General features: G+C 38.4%; 1 protein-coding gene across 3 annotated transcripts in view; it reads left to right on the top strand.

Annotated features, from left to right (window-relative positions):
• Positions 1–23,660, top strand: part of CAMK2A (calcium/calmodulin dependent protein kinase II alpha) — a 411,160-nt gene extending 387,500 nt beyond the window's left edge. For 2 of the 3 annotated variants that reach the window (XM_077468290.1, XM_077468289.1), the window contains 2 exons: positions 11,161–11,389; positions 17,636–23,660. In XM_077468290.1, coding sequence (XP_077324416.1) covers positions 11,161–11,389; positions 17,636–17,639 — 233 coding nt within the window. In that variant the 3' untranslated portion in view covers positions 17,640–23,660. Of the gene's footprint in view, positions 1–11,160; positions 11,394–17,635 lie in introns of those variants that run through there. The other variant, XM_077468291.1, reaches the window with a different exon arrangement.
• The last annotated feature ends 1,609 nt before the right edge of the window (positions 23,661–25,269 follow it).

Below are 25,269 nucleotides of genomic sequence, written 5' to 3'. Positions count from 1 at the left end.
AAGGAGGCCCCAGGAGAAGCCTAAAGAGGCGATGGGAGAAGTGTGTGAGAAGAGGGAGGGGTATGGTGGGAGAGAAAGGGGACTAGGGTGTTTAAGGTATGGTTGGCAGGTGAGAGAAGTGTGCAAGAAGCATATTCGAGTGAGAAGAGCACTATATAAAGCACATTCATTTATAATGAAACAATGGGTAAAAGTATATCACATAAAATGGAATAACAAGGATGGGTTGCAAGCACTTATATTTATGAGGAAACAAAGGGTAAAAGTCTATCACATAAAATGGAATGATAAAGATGAGTTACACAAATTAGTTTTCAGGTATGGGTATTATAATTATTAATGAGTGAACACACAGTGTTAAGGGGAAGAAGTCTTACCCTATATTCCTGGAATGTTAGAGGGATGGGTGACCCGAAGAAGAGGACTGCAGTTAAGCTGACAGCTAGGTCTCATGGAGCAATGCTTCTTTTTCTCCAGGAGACACATTTTACAAAAGCTATTACTACACAGCTGGGGTGGGAGGAATATCATATTCAATATCACTCGTGTTATACCTCCTTTTCCAGGGGGGTTAGTATTCTTATTAAAAGGGGGGTTTCATTTAACTGCATGCAGGTGAAGATTGATGAGCAAGGGAGGTATATTTTTTTATACGGTAAATTAGAGGGAAAGTCTTTGATTTTGGCCAATGTTTACATACCACCGCCTTCTACTATGGATATTCTGTATGACTTGGTTGAGTTTGTGCTGGACAAGCCGGAAGTCCCATTGATATTAATGGGGGATTTTAATATGGTTATTGACAAAACAATGGATAGATTCCCCAGTGGGAGGATTCAGCAAGGAGGCATAAGGGAGAACTGCTTATCGCAGTTCATGGGAGAAATGGGTCTGAAGGACCTTTGGAGAATTCAGAACCCAAAATCTCGCTCTTTCTCGTGCTTTTCCGCCACGTATTCAACCTTGTCAAGGATAGACATGATTATGGGGAATGATGAGGCGGTGGCACTAGTAAACAAAATAAACTATATGCCAAGAAGTTTATCGGATCACTCAGCAATGAAGGCCCTCTTAGATATAGGGGAGAGAAACCAGCAAAGAGGATGGAGATTTAGCCCCGTATGGTTGGAGCTTATGGGAGATCCAAAGGAAGTGTTAAGCTTACTTAAAGAATATGTAAATTTGAATACAGGTTCGGCTTCGCCGGGGATAGTATGGGATGCATTAAAAGCCTACCTTCGAGGTCTTTTGATACAACAGATGTCTAAAATTAAAAAACAGTTTGGGGAAAGGGAAGATTCTGCTTCAGAGAGAGTGGTAAACTCAGAAATCCAGTCTATAAAAAACCCAACACCAGAGAACCAGGGACAATGGCTAAAAGCGCAGCAGGAATATCGTCATATAATGCTAGAGAAGGCTGAAAATAAATTCATATTTCAGAAACAACTAGCATTTGGGGAAGGAGAAAGGGTAGGTCGGATGTTAGCATGCTTGGTGAAAACAAATTCAACCCCGTCCATGGTATCAAGGATTAGTATGGCAGATGGTAGGATATCCACAAATAGATATTTTAGAGAGATTTAGAGCTTATTATGAGGATTTATATCAATCCAGCCAGGCCGAGATGAGGGAGGAAATGGACACATTTTTTAGTCCACTGGCAATACCTCATCTCTCTAAAGAAGACGGGGAAATGCTAGATGGCCCTATATCGGTGGAAGAGATTCAGTGTATAGTGCGGGAAATGGCAGGTCAGAAGGCTCCAGGTCCAGATGGCCTCCCGGTAGAGGTGTATCGCCATTTTGGTGAGGTGCTAATCCCAGAGCTCCTAAAAACTCTTAACTGGGCGATAGAAGTAGGAAATCTCCCGGCCTCAATGAGAGAATCAAATATAATAGTGTTACCAAAGGAAAACAAGGACCCTCTGACTCCCTCATCATATAGACCTATCTCTCTGTTGAATCTAGATGTAAAGATCATAGCCAAGGTTTTGGCAAGGAGACTGAACGGAGTGATAGGAAAAATTATTCATCAAGATCAATCAGGATTTATTCCTGGGAGATCCACGAGTATAAATTTAAGACGGGTCTTTTTGAATCTGTGGAGTGGAGATATCTGTGGAGAGTCTTGAGGGAATATAAGGTGGGTCCGGTATTTATAAAATGGGTTAAAATGCTATATAGATCCCCGGAAGCAAGGATTAGAATAAATAATGAGAGTTCGGCCGGGATCCGACTGAAGAGAGGCACGAGACAGGGGTGTCCCCTGTCCCCCCTCTTGTTTGCTATGGCGATTGAACCCCTGGCTATATCCCTGAGATCAAATATGAGGATAAAAGGTTTTAAGAGAGGGGAGGAAGAAGAGAAAGTAGTATTATTTGCAGATGACCTCCTTTTGCTTCTCGGTGATGTCCAGCATTCAATAGGAGAAGTGATGTACAGAATAACTAATTTTGGACATCTTGCGGGCCTAAAAATAAACTGGGATAAATCCTGCATATTGTCTATAGACCCATTGGATAGTCCCCTACCGTGTGAAGCTGCACATATCCAGATAGTGAGTGAGATGAAATATCTGGGTATTTGCATTAATAAAGATCTTAAACAATATGTGGTAAACAACTTGGTCCCATTGCTATCTAAATTTAAACAAAAAACTAATATTTGGAAGAAACTACCTCTATCAGCAGCAGGTCGATGTAACCTTATTAAAATGATACTCCTGCCGCAACTTTTGTATGTTTTACACAATTCGCCAGTATGGATACACAAGGACTGGTTCTATAAGATAGACTCCATATTTAGAGAACTGATGTGGAAGGGGGGACAAGCACGCATTGGGTTAAAGACTCTGCAACTTCCAAGTAAAGAGGGGGGAGTCGCACTCCCACACCCATTCAACTACTTCCTAGCAGCTCAGTTACAGCATTTGGCAGGAGAGGAGGTAGAGGGAGGGGGTTGGAAAAAGGGAACTCCCCTTGAACAACTGCTCGGAAGACCACTGGTAGTGGCGTTAGAGGCAGGGATGGTTGTACGGGAGGTCCCTACGCTAGGGTTAATGACAAAGGTGTGGGAGATAACGAAAAGAATACTGGGATATAGGGGATATACAGAATACTCCCCCCTATGGGCAAATAATAAGTTAGACGAGGTTCTAAAAATAGGACAAGTAAGGGAATGGGAAAGAAGGGGTATAAATTTTGTTCACCAAATTTATCAGAATGGCAAAATGAAGCAATTCCAAGAATTAAGGAATCAGTATCTAATTCCGAAAAAGTCCTTTTTTAGATATTTGCAGATTAGGCACGCCATGGAAAAGCAGTTTGAGGGGGCAGCAATAGTATGGAGCGAGATGCCAGTAATTAAGGACCTACTCCGAGCAGGATCGGGGAAAGGATTAATATCTAAAGTGTAAGTGTATGTAGAGTTGTGTAAGGAATCCCAGGGGAAAAAACAGGGTCAAATAAATAGGAAAAAATGGGAGATGGATGTGGGTAACATTTCGGAAGATCAATGGGAGAGGATTCTTGAGGTGGCACCTTGGGTGTCCATTTCCCCATCTCAAAAGTTCTCACATTTACTCTTATTGTATAGAGCATATTATACCCCTAAGAGGATGGCCCAGTTTGGCAGAAGGAGTGATGCAGCTTGTCCTAGATGTGGAAGGATAGAAGGAGACATGATCCACATGTTCTGGAGATGTCCTAAGCTACATCGGTACTGGAGGGAGGTGGTGAGGATAGTTAGTCATGTCTTTGAGACGGTAGTAGAAATAGAACCGGTGGGATGTGTACTGGGATGGATCAAGGGAAGTAGTGAACCTAAAGATGGCAACCTAGCAAAATTAAGGTGTTTTTTTCCAGCTAGAAAACTTATAGCCCAGAAATGGCAATCCTCTACACCTCCAACGAAAATATGAACAGAGTTATCCTTAAAGAGAGAGTAGCATATATAAGACAAGGAGGTATTAAAAAATTTGATAGGATATGGTGGGAGAAAATGAATGATGGTACTTTTTAATAAGATGGAAGTATGAGGAGTGAGTGAGTATGAGTGGGGAGGTGATGAATGTAGGAAATGGAAGGGTGGGATGGGGATATGTAAAAATAGTACTGTGTCCCTACCCTTTTTTTTATGGAAAGGTTGTTTGTGATGTTTGTAATGAAAAAGAAATTAATAAAGATATAAAGTAAAAAAATAAAATAAATAAATAAAAGCAGTTATGGTGGCAAAATCAGATTCCACAAATAACTGGGCCATGGGATTCCAAGCTGCTCTGCCCCCCGGTGCCAACTTATGGAACCTGTCCCACTGTAGGCAAGAAAGCACATCAGCCACATCATTCTCCATCCCCGGGACATGAACAGCAAACACAAAAACATTAAATTGCAAACACAACAACACCAAATGGTGCAGTAAGCGGACCACAGGCAAGGAAGAAGCCATCAACGAGTTAATGGCATGCACCACACCCATATTGTCACAGTGAACGCGGACCCACCGATTTCTAAATTCTGACCCCCAAAGTTCAACTGCCAGCACTATAGGAAAAAATTCCAAAAGTGCCAGGTTACCAATGAGATCAGACCCTGTCATTTTCTTAGTCCATTTGCCTGCACTCCACTGACCATGAAAGTAAGCCGCGTAACCCACCGACCCCGCCACCTCCGTGTACAGCTCCAGGTCCATCCAGAAAGACCTTCCATTGTACTGTTCCAAGAACATGTCCCACATCTGCAAGTCATCCCGATGCTCCCGCCGAATACGAACAAAATTATGCGGTGCCTTGACCCCAGCAGTGGCAGCTGCCAGGCGCCGGCAAAACACTCTCCCCATGGGCATAATTCGACACGCAAAATTGAGTTTTCCTAACAAGGACTGCAATTCCCACAACTGCATCTTGGAACGTCGAATTCCAGGCACAAGGTCCTTCGAGCTTGACGCTCAGCAACCGGCATCCATCAAGTCGGTATCAATGATGATCTCCAAAAACTTCAACTCCGTAGTGGGCCCCTCCGTCATACCCTGTGCCAATGGAACCCCAAAAACGTGAAAATCATTTTGTAATGTGGCCAAGAAGATAAGGCCGATCCCCGGAGGGCCCAACACTAAAAAATCATCCAGATGGATGATGGATTCTCATGGATCCCAGGCTCGACAAGTCCTTAATGACCCATTCAAGAAAAGAACTGAACATGAACAGGAAATGGCGCAACCCATCGGCAGGCACTGGTCAACAAAGTAGTACCCAACGGCAACCCAACAGGCGAACACTACCAGCAACAGGTGAAAAACTGATTCGATATCAGTCTTGGCCATAAGAGTCCCCCGACCAAACTTTTGAACCAACTGCACCGCGTCATCAAACGATGCGTATGAGACAGTAGGGAAGGATCGATCACATCATTCATCGACCCCCCCTTTTAGGTGGGAAAGGTGGTGGATAAGGCGAAACTGGTTTGGTTCCCTCTCAAAGTAAATATATATATATATATATATATATATATATATATATATGCAAAAATATTCTTAATTTATATATATATATATATATATATATATATATATATATATATATATATATATATATATATATATATATATATATATATATATACACATATATATATATATATATATATATATATAAATAAAATTTTAAGAATATTTTCTTGAGATTATGTCCAACCCTCTTTTTCAGAATATCTGTATATTCTCCTAAAAAACGCCTCTGAAGAAGGGACCATATCCTGAAACATGTCAGGCTATTGGAGAATTATATATACTCATGTTCATTTGTGAATCTGTTTAATATGAATTGTATGTAAAGAGATTTTCATGCATGGAATGTATTCTATATAAATAATTTTAATATATATTTCTTAATAAATTACATTTTTATAATAAGAGATTTTTTTCTTGTTCGCCTATAAAGTCCCGTTGTACCGGGTTGTACTGGTGTCTCCCCTTTGAGGGTCCTTATGCAATCAATTTTGGGATGTTGGCAACATATTTTTTGAGAAATGTTATATTTCTCTGTATGGTTCACCACTTTTGTACCATTGAACCAATAAGGAAGCCCCTTTGTGGGGCTGCCTATCAATACCCCCAGTACAGACTGCCAACAACCGCCAGTCATGTAGGCCCTACACCTAAGCTGCCCGTTTGCTCCGGGCCTGTTCTGTACACATGGCGACAGGTTGTACCTCATTATAGCACTAAAATGCAATGTTTGCTACTTTTTTTTTTCAGCACACACCATTGTGGCTCGTTAGTGTAAACTGATGCAATAGGACATAAAGAAATTTGCCTTGTCTATGCACTGGGAATGCTTTGGACAAGGCTGTCCAATGGGCTGGGGTGAACAGGCTCTAGGTGAAAATCATTGCAGACACAGACAGTAATAAAAACCTGATAGCTTGTCTAACCTTTCCCCAAACCTTTCCCCAAATAAAAAAACCTGTGCATATGTGATCCACTTCAAGTAGATCTTAGTCCAACCACTAAAGTTTCATATCATCTTTACCATGTGGATGCAAAAGTAATTGGCAGTCATTTTAAATCTGCAGCTTTAAAATAATACCTGCTGATCTCTACCATAAAGGTCCTTTGATAGACTTTTTCCCTTTTATGGGGATTACAGTGGTCTTCTTATTTTGCTCCTGCATTGTCACCCCTGGTATAGACTACAGGCACACATGCTGACACATGTTAGGCAGGCATGGTACACCATTGTCTCTATCAGAATGTGAGTTCATGTCCAACACTGAAGCAAGTCCATGTAGACAAGAAGTGACTGAAAAAAAGGATTAAAAAAAAAAAGGGTGAAAACAGTACTTTATAAAAGGGTCTGGTTTTATTTTAATGCTATATGGTGCTTTAGCTAACTATTTAGGGTTTAGATCTACTTTTAGCACACAGGAGCAGCAGAATGTAGTTAGAAACAATTTAAACATTCCAGCACTCAATAGAGCACTGATCAAAGGTTGCTGTTCTTAGTCAACTGTGGTTGTGTCATGCTTTCCCAGAGCCCTACTGGACTATAGCACAAATTTTCTTTCCTCAGCTCCACAATACATGGGGTGTTCTTTAGTCCAGCTTGGGAGAACTGGACAGGGCTGACAGTGCTGCTTGACATTTCACTGTAGCAGAGACAGCATAACCAGCTCAATAGAAAATGTTGGGGGCCCACTGGATTTCTGGAAGCTGTACATGTTTTTTCTGTACTTCCAAACAAGAAGGTTGGCATCATTGTGTATACACTCTAAAATCTTCTTTATTGCCATCCACAGGTGATATAAAATTCACATACAAAGTGTGTTGACATGTTTCAGCCCAGGTGGGATTTAGTCATAACAACTTTGTCAACAAATCTAGGATGGAAAAGGACCCAGGGGTCCTAGTAGATGATAGGCTCAGTATTGGCATGCAAAGCAAACAGAATATTGGCATGCATTAAAAAGGGGATCACCTCCAGAGATAAAACGATAATTCTCCCACTCTACAAGACTCTGGTCCGGCCGCAACCTGGAGTATGCTGTCCAGTTCTGGGCACCAGTCCTCACTAAGGATGTCCTGGAAATGGAGCGAGTACAAAGAAGGGCAACAAAGCTAATAAAGGGTCTGGAGGATATTAGTTATGAGGAAAGGTTGCGAGCACTGAACTTATTCTCTCTGGAGAAGAGACGCTTTAGAGGGCATATGATTTCAATATACAAATACCATACTGGTGACCCCACAATAGGGATAAAACTTTTTCGCAAAAGGGAGTTTAAGAAGACTCGTGGCCACTCATTAAAATTAGAAGAAAAGAGGTTTAACCTTAAACTACGTAGACGGTTCTTTACTGTAAGAGCGGCAAGGATGTGGAATTCCCTTCCACAGGGGGTGGTCTCAGCGGGGGGCATTGATAGTTTCAAGAAACTATTAGATAACCACCTGAACGACCGCAACATACAGGGATATAATATGTAATGCTGACATATAATCACACACATGGGTTGGACTTGATGGACTTGTGTCTTTTTTTAACCTCACCTACTATGTAACTATGTAACAAACACAGTACAATAAATAGACAAGTGGCATCTGGTTCAAGAGATGAACATCAATACATAAAGTAAAAAATGCTATAAGCAATATGAGATATAATCAAAACCAAAATATTAGGGAAATATTCTAAAATATTAGAAAATATTTCCACTATTTTTGTTTTATTTATATCTCATATTGTTTCAATGTTTTCTTTCCATTTGGAGAGACTGTAGTCTGGGCACATGCGTGGCTCTTTGAGATGCTTCATGATTTTTGGGTTGTAGCACCACGCCACTCTTCTTATTTTTCTGTACTTGCAGCAGAGAGGCAAAATATGGGGAAATGTGCTTGCATTACAGAGATATACTACAATTTTTTTTTAAATATCGCCATAAACTGGAATTTTTTACATGACTTTAAATTTGTATACGTTTTCTTGTCTGCTTTCTTGTGTTTTGTACTAAATATAAGTGATTTCTAGATAAGCCACTTAAGGGATCTCTCAGTGGCTCAGTGTAATTACCCCAATGTCTCTTACCAACTGTTGAGATACTACATCAGCAACACAGATTTACATTTTAACAACATTTTCGTTATTCGACAAATCAAAGATTTCCAAATTTCTGAATCACAATAATAACAAATTTCAACAAATCCAAAATAAATAACAAAAACAACAAAAACATTTATATTCATTCTTTTCATTTGGGCAGGATGCAATAGATTGGGCATTTTGTTAATGTTAGAAGCATTTGAAATAACGTAACAACATAACGATCAATTTGGATCCCTTCGTTTTTATCTCAGTGACCATAGCGTGATTTATATAAAATGCATTATATAATACATGTGAAATGGAACATATTGCAATAAAGAATTACAGTAAGGTATAACATGTATGATTCCTACTTATTGTGTTTGGGTTGGATGGAGGTGGCTCTCTTAGAATCTCTGCATCATAACATGAATGAATCTAAATCTTCCGAAATAACTTTCGAATGTGCGAATCGATTTGGTATGAATATATACAAAATGAATCTGAATATACAAAATGAATTCCGAAAACAAATCATTCTAACATATCAAATATGACAAAACAAAATGATTAACTTAACGAATGAATACGAATACGAATTGAAAAAATCTAGGACATCTCTAATTACAACCACTGCGTAGCACTGAAAAGCAGAAAACCTGTCTTGTGTGTATGCGTATGTAATAATTACCCCATTGCCACATACAATTTCACACTCTACATAAGAACAAGGTATTTTTAAACCAATAATATGATTATTGACATGAAGCTGATTGTTTTTACAGTGCCTTGAAAAAGTATTCATACCCCTTTGAATTTTTCCACATTTTGTCATGTTACAATCAAAAATGTAAATGTATTTTATTGGGATTTCTTGGGATAGACCAACACAAAGTGGTACATAATTGTGAAGTGGAATAATGATAAATGGTTTTCAGAATTGTTTGCAAATAAATATATGAAAGGTGTGGCATGCATTCCTATTCAGCCCCCCTTACTCTGATACCCATAACTAAAGTCTAGTAAAACCAATTGCCTTCAGAAGTCACCTAGCTAGTAATTAGAGTCCACCTGAATGTAATTTAATCTCAGAATGAATACAGCTGTTCTGTGAAACCCTCAGAGGTCTGTTAGAGAACCTTAGTGAACAAACAGCATTATGAAGGCCAAGGAACACACCAGACAGGTCAGGGATACAGTTGTGGAGAAGTTTGAAGTTTAAAGCAGGGTTAGGTTATAAAAATATATCCCAAGCTTTGAACATCTCATGGAGAACTGTTCAATTCACTCGAAAATTGAAAGAGTATGGCACAACTGCAAACCTACCACGACATGACCCTCCACTTAAACTGACAGGCCTGGCAAGGAGAGCATTAAACAGAGAAGCAGCCAAGAGGCCCATGGTAACTCTGGAGAAGCTGCCGAGATCCACAGCTCAGGTGGTATAATCTGTCCACAGGACAACTATTAGTTGTGTACTCCACAAATCTTGCCTTTATGGAAGAGTTGCAAGAGGATAGCCATTGTTCAAAGAAAGCCATGAGAAAGCCCATTTGCAGTTTACAAAAAGCCATGTTGGGGACACAGCAAATGTGGAAGAAGGTGCTCTGGTCAGATGAGACCAAAATGTAACTTTTTGGCCTAACAGCAAAACACTGTGCGTGTCAGAAAACTAACACTGCACATCACCCTGAACACCTCATCCCCACGTGAAACATGGTGGTGACAGCATTACGGCACAGGGAAACTGGTCAGAGTTGATGGGAAGATGGATGAAGCCAAATACAGAGCAATCTTAGAATAAAACCTGTTAGAGTCTGCAAAAGACTTGGCACTGGGGCGGAGGTTCAGCTTTCAGCAGGACAACGACCCTAAACATACAGCTAGAGCTACAATGGAATGGTTTAGCTCAAAGCATGTTCATGTCTTAGAATGGCCCAGTGAAAGTCCATACCTAAATTGAATTTAGAATCTGTGGCAAGACTTGACAATTGCTGTCCACAGAGGCCCCCCATCCAATTTGACAGAGCTTAAGCTATTTTGCAAAGAATAATGGGCAAAAATGTTACTCTCTAGATGAGCAAAGCTAGTAGAGGCATACCCAAGAAGACTTGCAGCTGTAATTGCAGTGAAAAGTAGTTATACAAAGTATTGGGGGACTGAATACAAATACATGCCCCACTTTCCAGATATTTATTTGTAAAACATTTTGAAAACCATTTATCATTTTCCTTCCACTTTACAAATATGTGCCACTTTGTGTTGGTCTATCACATAAAATACATTTCCGTTTTTGGTTGTAACATGACAAAATGTGGAAAATTTCAAGGGGTATGAATACTTTTTCAAGGCACTGTACATATTAATCTAAAGGCCAAAAACAAAACAAAAAAAAACACTGGATTTTGTGTTCCTGCTAAGGTCCCATCAAAAAGAAAAATCTGCAGATACAAAATAGCGCAAGGAAATATAATGCTAATATCTAAACAGTTGTAAAGCAACATATCTGTGAATAAATATATGTTTATTTTCCGATGTAAAACATAGAGTTTCACTTTAAATGTCTAAGCAATACACTTACCTGTCTTTCAGTGTGGTCACGGAGCAATAAACCTCTTCATACAACCATCTTGAACCCTCACATTCACCTGATGGGAGATGAGTCTGCTTGCATTGCTTACATCCGCATAACCCAATACCTGGATGCCAGTGGTGTTCCCCGAACCGCCCAATCAGAGGAGACATGTATTTGGCATCGCCGTGATGGAAAATGGCAAAATGTTCACTTTCACCGATCAGGGGCTCCTTCAGTCCTCCCACAGTAAGAGCTTTAATTATATATTTTTTTCTGTAGGATAGTCACAGGCTTCTAAATATTTTGATGTTTTTTTTTTCTACTTCTGTTCATGGATCATGAACCATTACATATGGTATAGGTCTACCACATTGATACAAACAAGAAACTTGCAAAACCCTACATAGGATCACTGAAAATTGACATTGCTGGTCATCACTTCAGTCATTATAGAGGGCATTACTGTAAGCCAGTCAGGCCAGGGCTGGACTGGGACAGAAATTTGGCCCTGGACTTCATCCAGACAGGCCCACTTACATTTTGAGTGTCCCATCAGCACTCCCTTACATCAGAGTGTCCCATCACCAGCCCCCTTACAAAAGAGTGTCCCATTACTAGCCCCCTAACATCAGAGTGTCCCATCAGCACCCCCTTACATCAGAGTGTCCCATCAGCACCCCTTACATCAGAGTGTCCCATTACTAGACCCCTTACATCAGAGTGTCCCATCAGCAGCCCCCTTACATCAGAGTGGCCCACTGAGCCATCGGCCCACCGGGAAACTCCCGGTAGTCCCGATGGCCAGTACATGCCTGAGTCAGGCTATACTGTATTGCACCTAACCAAGCTTACTGAGAGTAAAGGAATGCAGCCCATTACCTATCCACCTACATTCTTGACATTTGACAATAGGAAAAGTAAATGGCCAGGACCTTCTATTGTATCTGGCATTAAGCTCTGGATTGTAAAACTGGCTAAAATTTATTTCAAAGCAGACATTAAATATGTATTTAAGTTGTGTATAAAAAGTCCCACATTTGTGTATGGTAATTTTATAACCTAGGCTGGAAAGAATAAACTTCCATCCCTCTTTTGCTATAAATGTGCCTCAGATTAGATCTATACCAACTTTGATGAAAGTTATCATTCTACAGATGGCAAAAAAGCATATTTGGAGCCCTTCAGCTATTTATTGGGTTCTGAAGCCCCTGAACTCATAGATTCTAGCACACCAGGCCTGGCTGGCAGCCATTGTTTCTCTGAGTAGCTACACATTTCTATTCATAGATTTAGTAATGATGACAATCCTTTCTTTTACCTTCAAGTTCTGCCAGCAGCAGAATTTTACCCAGAACCATCCTCTGTCTTTGCATTAAATGTCCAAAATAGCTTTGGTTTCAGTGAGGGTCTTTTCAGTGAGCAGTCTAAATGTATTTCCTTAACTACTTACTGATTTGCTCTTTCGATCCAAGAAACTTTCAAGAGCTCTCTGCAACATCCTATTTTTAACCACTTGCCAACCAGCCGCTGCAGAATGGCACGGCTGGGCGAAACAACGTTATGTTGCTTTGCTTCGCCCTGTGGCCACTAGGAGCGCACGCCCCCTGCTCGCCCACAAAGTCGATGCGATTGCTCGGTGGACACGATCTCCGCCGGGCTCCTGCGATCACTTGAGGAACATGGAGAACCGGATCTGTGTGTGTAAACAGACAGTTTCTGGTTCTCTGAGGGGAGAAGTGACAGATCGTCTGTTCATACAGAGTATGAACAGCGATCTATCTCTTCCCCTACACAGTCCACTCCCCCTTCAGTTAGAACACACTAGGGAACACAATTAGCTCCTTGATCGCCCCCTAGTGTTAACCCCTTCCCTGCCAGTGACATTTTTACAGTAATCAATTCATTTTTATAGCACTGATCATCATAAAAATGACAATGGTCCCAAAAAATGTGTCAAAATAATCCAACGTGTCCATTACGATAAAAATTGCAGATCGCCGCCATTACTAATAAAAAAATAATAATAATAAAAATGCCACAAAACTATCCCCTAGACGTTATAACTTTCACACAAACCAATCAATATAGACTTATTGAGATTTTTTTCTACCAAAAATATGTAGAAGAATACATATCGGCCTAAACTGAGGAAAAAAAAATTTTTAAAAATATTTTTTGGCAGATATTTATTATCGCAAAAAGTAAAAAAATTTGTGTTTTTTTTCAAACTTGTCGCTCATTTTTTGTTTATAGCACAAAAAATAAAAACCGCACAGGTGATCAAATACCACCAAAAGAAATCCCTATGTGTGGGAAAAAAAGGACGTCAATTTTGTTTGGGTGCAACGTAGCACGACCGTGCAATTGTCAGTTAAAGTGACGCAGTGCCTAATCGCAAAAAGTGCTCTGGTCAGGAAAGGGGTACTCACGCAGATAGCATTGTGCAGCATTTTTGTTGTGTATATACAGTATGATGGTCCTTGAAGATGTATGTAGGATATATGCATCTGGGTAGAAAAAAACAGTAGCCTATCCTAATCAAAATAACTATTAAATGAGTCTATATTAACTAAGGGGTTTTGTTACCAATAAATCAATATACACAAATTTCTGTTCTAAATGCTTTATGTATAGAAAAGTTAAAATACATAATAAAACCATCCATTGGGTCCTTAAAATAACATAAATATTACCCAGTATTTTATTCCAAGAAAGTGGTTTTGTAACCACAGTGGAGAACTAGTTGATCTCTAAATGAGTTACACTGAAGTTCATGACTGCTGAGAAGCTTAGTCTTGTCTTACCCCTCACTTATTTTAAACCACAACAAAACCCTTGTCACCCCCCAAAAAGACGTATAGGCCACTTTAAGTTGGAAGTAGGGCAAGGCAACAGCTTTATTGAACTTCTTAGTATAACAACCTTCAAAATACAAATACCATGCTAGTCACGGTTACACCGTGAGCATCTATAACCAAACTGTATAGTCTAAGAGGCCTGTCTCCACTATCGGTGCAAGACAGGCATTAAAATAACCCCTGTAATTAACTTGAGCCCATGAAGAAATACCAATTGCTTCCATGGTAAAATGGCCAAGGAAGCTGTGACGAAAACACAACGGGCGGGTGGGTGGGCTCAACTCTCTCGAAAGTAGTGGGATGTGCCTCTGCGTAGCCTTTTCTAGACTTCCGGCTCCACCCAGTCCCCTCGTGCCATTGTAACCAATCCCAACGGAGACACTCCGACTCCCTGATTAGGTTGATGCCCCTCTTGGTTTCCAAGCATCCAGCAGTCAGGGCTCCCTTTCCTTAGGACGGGGCGGGTCAAGGGGCCTTCATTATTAGTTTGAACTTGGACTTTTTATTCTTAAATACAATAGGTGGATTATTTTTAACACAAAGTTGTGAATGAAACATTGAGTAACAGATGGATTTGTTATGTACTGTATTTTAAGGTTGTGTAAATTTTAAAGAAAATGTATATGTTGGTAACCTAATAATTTAGGTATACAGACACCTTTAATACATATGATGGTCAACTAGAGGGCCCTCAACTGTAAAAATGTATTCAGAGAAAAGAGGAGGTGTCCTCCACTGCGACCAGCCCAGTTGTTGATTTTTTAACAGTGAACCTGCGCTGGCCTAAGACACTTCTTTGGTGACATTGAAGTGTATCTAAGAAATTTTTTTAATCTTGGATAGAATAGAATATAGATAAAAACGTTGCAATATGTTTTTCCTTGAATGGTAACCCTGTTTTAGACGGTTTTCATCAGAACAAGTGTTCCTATTGGAAAATTTCTAGTGTCCTGTTTCATTGACAACTGTGACAACTCCAGGTCACAATAATCACCAAGACAAAAAGAGGACAAACCTTCCTAGCAGAGAAACAGACAGCAATAAAAAAAACAAGAGTTCAACATCTTTTAATAACTGTACTCATTCACAAGACAATTTAAAACAGCCAGTGTGTTTCAGAGGTACAAAGATCTCCTCATTCTGTAGGGCTGAAATATTATATATAATTGTGAGGAATCCAAATTGCATAATCACCACCATTAGATGTTTGGATGATGAAACATGAAAAATGTTCAGGATTTTAGACTGTCAGCTCTTTGTGCTGGCAGTCTCATTTAACTTTAACATGTAAACTTCAAGTTTTGTGTCCCTCAGTGTAGGGAGTCATTGTACACTATGTGAATGTGATTCACCTTCTTCAGTCATAACTGATGAGTCAAATCTAGCACTTCACACACACACACATTCCAGCAATAAAAACCTGACAGGAGGTTCTAATTCTTTTAATATGTTATCTAAAACGAATATTTGGTTTTTAGATGTAATTTAAATGCTTTTGGTGTCAAAAACATTATCAATAGTCTTCATATTGATCTCTGTGTCCCTGTGCTGCCTCTTAGATCCTAGGCCCAGCTACATAAAGAGCCTCAACTTCTGTCCAAGTCAACTTTAGGCCATTTTCCTTCAGGCACCAAGATACCCAAGCAGTCATTAATATGCCAAATGTTAAAACCTGTACTACCCGTTGACGTTCTGGCCTTTGAAAGGTAAATGACAGAGGCAAGGCTTAAAGTGTTACTAAATTCAACACAATGCATTCACTATATCTGGTCTCCCACAGTACACAGAAATGCAATTATTTTAGTAAATATAAACTGATAAATACATTGTCTCATCAGCAGTATATAGCAGTCTTGTGACTTCTATCAGTGTCTGATTAAAGCTTGTGGAGGAGTTTTCATTCTCCTATGACTGTGAGGCTGTAGGACCTCTGACCCTCTGTCTGGACAGTGCTGATTGGCCCTGTGTTGATCACATGCACCTCCTCCAAGAAAGACAAAACTTTCTAGCAATACACACCAAACTGAGCATGTGCAGAGTGTTCCCAGAGCTCTGTACTATGAGGAGATGGTTTGGGGTCAGTGGAAGAAGGGGAAGATCAGAGAAGACAGAATCAAACAGCCTTTTTAAACACTGAAGAGGATTAACACCTTAGGTTCCACAGTGAATATAGCAAGCTTGCTTTATTGCAATGTTTCTCAACTCCATTCTTCAAGTACCCCCAACATGTGATGTTTTCAGGCTTTTTGTTATTTTGCACAGGTGATCTGTTTCACTGCCTTAGTAATCACCACAGCTGTTTCATCTGAGGGAAATCCTGAACACATGACCTGTTGGGGGTACTTGAGGACTGGAGTTGAGAAACATTGCTTTACTGCATATACAAACTGATTTTACTGTTGGGGGTTTAGTAACACTTTAAGAGATGTTCACTTTTAGATAGTTAATTATCATGGATTTTGTTCACATTTGCACCCATTGAGTAGTTCACTTGTCTCTAAATCACATAGTCACATGTGTTTAACCGTAGGGAGTATTTAATTGATTTCCTGTTTTGTGATTGTCAGCTTTGAATAAGCACTGCTGTTAGTGCGAAACGTCAGCTATCTTTTTCTGCTGTGATTTCCATCTTTGATTTTTTGATGTGAATTTTCTAAATAAAAGAAGGCTGTCCAGAATCTGTTCCTGTTTATTGCTGGTAGCAATTGCCAGCACCTATGACTTCTGAACCCAGAGAAGGATTCATTTTCTATTTGTTTTTCCTGGAGCAGTGATATCCTCTTTTAACACTTTAAGAGAGTTGGGGTGTAATCTTGACTTTGGGCAGAAGTTCAGCTCCCATGTACTACCTGGACCTAAGATCAAATTAAAGAATAATGAAAGTGCTGTACTTAAGTACTGTTGTTAAAATGTTTTGAATGGACCAAGTGTAAAAAACATAACTATTTTTGAACTTTTTATGAAAGAGTCATGTTTATTGGCTGTACATGCTTCTCAACCTTAGCATTTAAAATATACTTATTTTTTTCTTTTAAAGAGAGGGAAAGGTTTAAACTTCTGTAATTTTTCCCATCGGAGATTTACATTCACTTCCGGTCCCATTGACAACAGGAATTGAGAGAATTTAAATCCATAATTTGGCAAACCCTTGTTAGAGACAGATGTGTCACCACTGAAAGATTTCCTGTATATTTCTCTTTCAGTGATAACACACAATTCTGCCTTCATTTTTAGTCCTGGTAACACTGATCACCTGGATTTATAAAGACAGTAAATCTAGAATCTAGAATCCTTATTCTATTAAAAATAAAAAAAAGTTTTGGCTTGGATACACTTTAACAGTTTACTCATACTTGAAGAAAACCATGCTTTGCCAACCCCCAACATTCTGCGAGTCTCTAGGTGGGGACGGTTTAAAGGTAGGAGTGCAGCTGTTCTTTAAACCAATGTCATAATCTTATATGTCCATTGCTTTTCATGCCCTACAATCAGGGAGGACAATCTGTACATTGTGTATTGAAATCTTATGCTTATACATTGATTGTGTACTGCCTCTATGTTTTTTTTTTTTTTTGTCAAAATTGCAATACATTTCAGTAAAATAAAACAATATCATAATCTTTGTATCTTTCAGCTGAGACTCCATCTTTGGCCATGGACTCTAATTATCAGTGCCAGAAGAAGCAGCCCCATTCAACTTCTGCAACTCTCTCCCCTTCTCTTTCTCTCTGCACCTCTCTTTTTCGCTGGTCCATACCTCTCTTTCTTTCTTTTACTTCTGAGGTATCAGGTGACAGGATACAGTGTGGAAGTTTGTGTCCAGATATATGTGAGCCTGTGTGCGTTAACATGTTCTCTACGCAGTTCTAGTCACCCACCAAATAAGAGGTCAGGGAGAGAGGGGGTGTGTCTTCTCTGGAAATGATGTCACTGCAAATTGGGACTGTGATTTCAGCGGTGATACTCAAACAGATCAAATAATGCACCACTAACTTCAAAAACCATTTTACTTTCATTGTGCAATAAAATAGAGGTTACTTCAATATTAGTAATATGGCAGAAATTTACACAGCTGAGGTCATCTAAACAAATTTAATAAAAAACAAAAGCGAAAAGTGTCAGTATTCACATAAACCAAAAGCACAAGTTCGCACATAATAGAGGCATCCCGGGTTTTTAAACTATAAGGTTCTGCAGATGTTGAAAGTACTTATTGATCATTAATCATCTAATTTCATGAGGACTTTTTTTTTCTTTACTTTTTTGAATATTAGATCAGAGTTATCAAAGGCTGCCTTAACTACTAGAGCACCCGATCAATTTCATAGCTGCGTTAGCAGTCCAGGGACAAAAGTAATAATATTAATAATAAAAAATGTTAGATTTTTTTTTTTTTGCTATACTCTGCCCAAAACCTTGCTGTTTTTTGGGTGCAGTGTCTCCGACCTACAAATTTTTTCTTTTTCAAAGAATGTATATTTATTTAAAAGAGCTAAAGGGTTCATCATTTTTACGTTGCAAAGCAATGTTGTGCAATGAACAGACAAACAATAAAAAAAAATAAAAAAATAAAAAAAAATAAAGTTCAGTGCAGACCAACGATGCAAGCTATAGTAATAATAAATATCTATAAATATTCATATATATATATATATTTTGTGCAAATACATCAGTGTGTTAAGAAAAATAGTATTTCTATTTGAGATCTAATATATGCATGCTTTTATAGAAGTACAACTTTCTTGTAATAATTGATTTGCAATATGTTACTACAATTTTTTGGGAGAGGGTGGGGAACAGCGATTCTCAAAGGCAACCTTAGAAGCAGTCTCTCTTTTTTTTCACGTCCATCTTTTGGTGGATAGTGTACTGCTTACCTTTCTGAACATTTGTTAAAATGCTTGTACAATATTCTGCTGTTGAATGAAAAGTTAAAAGTTTTCTTTTTACGAGTTTAGAGTGTAGTTTAATTTATAGTGTTGTTCGGGTTCTACATTTAAATTAGTGGCTGCTTTATTTACTTTAATTATAGGAATGCTCTTATTAAAGAGGCATCCTAATGTACAGGGAATTCAGTTTTACTGTCCTCTGCATGGTGGCTTTTTAAAATTAAGCAATGATGAAGTCTAATGATGAGAAGGTCTAGGCATGTTTACATTTTTAGCTATAATAGTGATCTGTCAGATTAGGCTGCTTATCAAATAATCTGTATGATAAATGTGGTGGGTCAATGTCCTCCTGCTTTCAAAAACACCTAAGAACAAATGACAGTACTGGGCTTTGATGTCTGTTTCTTTCTTTAATGAAGACGTGGAGTTAAAAATATATAGGCCATATCCTATAAACTGGATGGAATAATTTGACATGACTCAAAATTTTCTTGTTCAAGATTTACTGAAAAAGTAGAAGACATGAATCGTAACTTCTGCGTCAGAATAAGCAGGACACTTGATTGGTACTACTGGTGGATTTTTTTCTTGGATTTGTGTTATGCACACAGAATGATCACAAAATTTCAAAGATCTTGACTTTTTGAGGAACAGAGAAGGCAGAAACCATCCACAAAGACTAACCTCTTGATTAATATTTATTTTGTCCTCTTTTTGTGGTCAGTGGTGGTCCTCAGTGATGTTGACTTGTTTTTAGGATGATCATTCATGACTTTTTTTTACTTGACTGCAATTGTGCATCATTGCCAAATGGGGTTATTTTGGTGTAAATAACACTGATTTAATAGGCCATTAAAAAAAAAAAAAAAAAAAAAAGGTCTAACAGCACACCTACCCTACACTTTCTTCATTTCCATCTAATGGAGATTAGCAGTGTTTTCAGAATGCATTTGAGTAAAGGCAATTATAGTTTCATTATCGAATTGCAGGTCAATTAGTGTTTAACCTGTATGTGAATGACTGGCCAAATAAGTTTATCAGCAAGGCTTTCTACGTTTAGTAGACTCAGATATATTGTTGCATGGTGTCTTTGTTGCCTATATGTGGCCTGTGCCAAATGTCTCCAAAGAGGGGCATTTTTGCATTCACTTCTTGGGGTAAATTTTATGGTCAGGGTCGTTTGCAGAATGTCTTGTCTCTAGTCTTCCGAAAATTGTACCTGTAAAGATTATAATGTGTTATACCTCCGCTTCAGTAACTACCCTCTCACCTGCTACAGAATAATGGTTCTCAAATTTTATAAGGGAATGTGAGGGCTAACTTTGAAGTACCTTAAACCATTCCTAAAAAAGAGAACAAACCACAGACAGATCATCATGTGGCGCTAGCTAATCTAATTTATCACAGTATCTGAAAAAATAACTTGATACAGTGCCGATACCCACATCAAATGGTTAACCCCCCTATACTTGAAAAACCCCAGCTCATATCTGTTTGGTAGCTATGGGCTACAGTGCAGTCTTCACTTGAACTGGACACTACGTGGCTGTTATACACAAATCTCATGAAAACGTTGTGCCTTCACCTAGCATTTCTTGTAGAAAAGTTAGATCCTAGAGTATTGGTTGACTTGGGGAAAGATGTGTGCCAGTAGCTCAACTAGATCCTGGTTTGTTGCATACTGGCTGTGGCCAACACAAACAGTCCTTTTTTCAGATATTTTAATAAATGTAGCTTACTGTGTCTTCACAGCTAGCAGTCCTTCCATTTGGTGCTGTCCTTTCTTTTTCTGCCACCTGACAAAAGGGAATTTTTTTAAGTTTGACCCCCTGCTCACATGGGGGATTGGTGGCATAAGTGTATCTAACCTTTCCACTAAATGCTAAACTGAGGTGAAGAGGTGGAGATGGTAGCATAATGAGTGAGCAGGGGGAGGAAAGTAAGAATTATTAACCTTATCTAAAAGAAGATCAGTTGGGCTTCGCTCCTGCCATTTCATTGTCTCTTTATTTTAGCCTTGGTGCAAGCTAGAGGCAAGAGAGTCCTTATTTTAAAAATGTTCATACAGGAGAAACTTTAATTTAGCCTCAATAGTTACTCTAAAAGAAGAATTTCTTTAAATCTTAGCCAAACGGATCCAGACTGTAAAGAATAACACAAGTCATCAAATACTGCACTTGTGTGAAAAGCATTACAGAAGTAGGCACTCTCTAATTTCTTGGCTGCATTCTTCTACCAAATAGTATTGTTACTTGCCATAACGCTGGATAGATTCGATTTCACTGCACTAGATCTTTTTGAACATCTATTTTGCTTTCATTTCTTTGAAAAAACACACCATCATAAATTATCTAGTACTGTCTAAACTTTTTTGGGTGCTCTATGATTTTGCTTTTTCAACAATTAATGAATGTATTTTCTTGAGTGACCAAATATGTCTTGCCTTACCTGCACCCTGGAATTATATTTAATTTACACCCTGACAGAGCTAGTTAATTTTCAAAAACTTTGGAGACATGCTGTAAAACAGTCAAAAACTAGAAACATAGTACATTAGCGTAGTATAGATCACTGCTATTACAGCTCTTTACAGATCAATCCTCCACCTCGTATTACTGGCTCACTGGTTGCAGGGGTCAAAGGGCTGCACAGTAAATACCAAGGGGCCACAGGTTGGGTACTAAGGTGTTGGGTCCTCACATATGATAGGAATGGAAGAACTGACTGTGTAGCTATGGCTGCCTATTAGATGCTGGCCTTGCTGCTTTCAAGGTATGAAAGGTAGAATGAGCTAGTAGCTATATTACTAACTAATATGAAAACACACTACAGTATTTTTTTTGCATTACGGTCTTCAAAATTGTATTTTATTTTCTATACATTCTAATATGTTTTAAAGACAAAAGTAAGTTATAGTATGAAACAACAAATTAAAACAAGTTTTTTTTGTTTGTTTTTTGTGTGTCTTATGGTGTGAATGTAACAAATATCGAAAATAGTTTTCATGCATACGGTAAATATAAAAAAATCATTAAAAAATAGCTATGTGGAGGATTGGTTGAAAAGGGTTAAGAAAGGGTTATATATTACATAGAAACCAGTTTAAAAAACAAATTTAAACTTAAAGGGTTGCAATAGCTTACATTATATTGAGGGCAAAATATAGCTTAGGCCATGACACTAATGGTAATTTTAGCTAATATCAACCAGCTATCAATCAAAGATATCTAACAAACCAAGGCAACCTACCACTAACTGTTTCAGCTTTTTCAAACATTTGATAGCAACTCATAGAGGTAGGTGACCTTGCTCTTTTTAATCATTTTTGCAATTCACAGCTGGATGAATGCAGTTAAGATTTCCTGAAATTTGATGTAAGTGTGGCAAATTTTGCAAGCTTGCATAAGCTCCTGTGTGCACATAAAATTAGAAACTATAGGAAAAAATGTTTTTTGGTGCATTAACATGTTTAGATGATGTTTACATTGATATGATTACTTTTATGTTTGTAATAAAAAAAAGAAAGTTGAAACAAACTTTTAAAGCACAATTTCTACTAGCAGTGCCATTTTGCAGTGTCTTGTTTTTTTTTTCATTTAGATTTAATAGACTTTCTTTTAACCATGATTCTTCACTTTGATGTGGCTTGGTACAGACAACCTGCTTCAGATTACATGAACAAAATATAATAGCTGCCAGATCCTTATTATACTCATTTGTCATGTGAAAATTAGGAATGAGCGAATGATATTGCATGAAAAAAAGATTTTATTTCTTTATTTAAAAGGTTACTTTTATGGAGTGTATTTAGGGTAGTTTTACTTATTTTATTTATTGTAACATATATTTGTGTTTTTTCCCCTTTTTATAAATCTATTTGATTGTTAACACTGCTGTTTTCCTACTGTCTTTTTCCTCTGTGAAAAGGGACATAAAACAACGTCTTCAGGGGCCCTTTTTTGGCCCTTATTTCGGTCCATAAAGATAATTGAAGATAAATGAAAGAATCCATTTAGGAGGACCTCGGGAGATTTTCAAAGGCTATTGCACTCATAAAACAATCAAAAATCTCCTTAATTATGACTATCCTTTGGCTGTAATGAATTTTACTTAAATGTCAAAATGTTGCTAGAATCGTTATATTTTTACTGAAATGTGGAGGTGATGAAAACCCTTAATTTCATAAATCCCTGGTGAGAAGCAATGCATGCAGGGAAATATGTTTTCTTATGTGTTGGCTGGTAGAAATGCAAGGAAATAATAAGAACAGATTCATATAAAGAGTTAAAATGATCAATGTTTGGGATTATTTCAAAGAAAGATCTATATGAACATAAAATGTATAAGCACCATGTAAAGCATGTATGATTTTTTTTTTTTGTTCTCATATTCTGTGGTGTAATGGTAGAATTTCCTACAAAATGTTTACATTTTCTACAATCCTTTACTTTTTGGAAATGTCCCAAACTTTGAGACGTTAAGTCTGTAACAGGTGAAAGGAAAAAGCACAACTGTCAGTTTGCTCTAGGCACAAAATGTTTTAAATGAAACTTTAAAACTAAAAAAAATCTATTTATTTTCAAAGTAATTCAGAGCGTGCACCGGTGTAACGTGTTGCAGATGTACTTGTTCAGGTCAATGAATTTTGTTCTCTCTTTCCAGTCTGTGGCTGTTACACTGGTAAGATAGTGGTTAATACCCTGGCACAGTATTTTCTGGCTGTATATTTTAATCTTGATGTCTGATTTCAATAAATGGCACAAAATGAAATGTTATGACTTCTGTTTTTTTTTTTTTTCTTTCCTTTTTTCTAAGCATATATTTCTGGCTCTGCCAACATAAACACATGTGATTTCCTGTAAATTATGTCTGCTTATCCACTTTGTTCATTATTTGCTTTGCTATATTGCCTAGATTTTTAACATGTTCACTTTGAGACCTGACAAGATATGTCCATTTAGCCTAAATCAATAAATCCACTGCCTGGGCTTAGTGTAGCCTCGGTAGGAGCTAGAGTGACTTTTACTAAGGGCTCATACACATGTGGCCAGATTTCTGCTTAACCAACAAAGGCATACCTCCCAACTTTTCTGAGATGGGAGCAAGGGACACCTATTATCACCTATTATCAAAAATATATAGGCATACGACGCACTCCTTGCTACTCCCCCTTAAAGGAGAATTATGAAAAAAGATTTAAACCCACAAGTGCTATTTTTAACCACTACTATTCCTTTATACTGGCTTTTCAAAATTACAAATGTAGCCATTTAGAAATTGGATGAAAGATTTAGTGCTGAGAAACACTTGAAAGATAAATAGTGCATTTTATATACAACTATATAAATCAGAACAAAATGAGGGAAAAAATTAGAAGGACAGAGGGACTTTGTTCCAAATCAGGGACAGTCCCTCGAAAGCAGCGACATTTGGGAGCTATGAACAAAGGCTGTGCTTAAGGTGATAAAAGCTGTTGTGATAGCCACACAGCCACCTACACATCATGTTTCAGACTTAGTCCAAAGTATTGGGAGACCTGCCTTTACACACACATGAACTTTGACGTCATCCCACTCTTAGTCCGTAGGGTTCAATATTGAGTTGGCCCACCCTTTGCAGCTATACCAGCTTCAACTCTTCTGGGAAGGCTGTCCACAAGGTGTAGGATTGTGTCTATGGAAATATTTGACCATTCTTCCAGAAGCGCATTTGTAAGGTCAGGCACTGATGTTGGACAAGAAGTCCTGTCTCACAATCTCCACTCTAATTCATTTCAAAGGTTGAGGTCAGGACTCTGTGCTGGACTGTGTTCAGTCCAGTGAAGTTCCTCCACCCCAAAATCACTCATACATGTCTTTATGGACCTCATTTTGTGCAGTAATGTTGGAACAGGAAGGGGCCATCCGCAAACTGTTCCAACAAAGTTGGAAACATGAAATTGTTCAAAATGTCTTTGTTATGCTGACGCCTTAAGAGTTCCCTTCACTGGAACTAAGGGGCCAAGCCCAACCCCTGAAAAACAATCCCACACCATAACCCCTGCTCCACCAAATGATTTGGATCAGTGCATAAAGCAAGCTCCATAAAGACATGAATGAGCGAGTTTGGGGTGGAGAAACACGACTGGCCTGCACAAAGTTCTGACCTCAACCCGATAGAACACCTTTGGGATGAAATAGAGCAGAGACTGCGAGCCAGGCCTTCTTGTCCAACATCAGTGCCTGAACTGACAAATGCGCTTGGTCAAACGTTCCTATAGACACAATCCTAAACATTGTGGACAGCCTTCCCAGAAGAGTTGAAGCTGTTATACAGGCATACCCCACTTTTAAGTACGCAATGCAGTTTATTTACTTAAGCTGGAAAGTGCAAAATCAAG

Source organism: Lithobates pipiens, unplaced genomic scaffold (assembly GCF_037356315.1).
Source record: "Lithobates pipiens isolate NorthernLeopardFrog02 unplaced genomic scaffold, aLitPip1_a1.2 Scaffold_8, whole genome shotgun sequence".
Taxonomy (NCBI): Eukaryota; Metazoa; Chordata; class Amphibia; order Anura; family Ranidae; genus Lithobates; species Lithobates pipiens.
The sequence above is the reverse complement of the archived record's forward strand: the minus strand, read 5'-3'. Positions and strand labels throughout refer to the sequence as shown.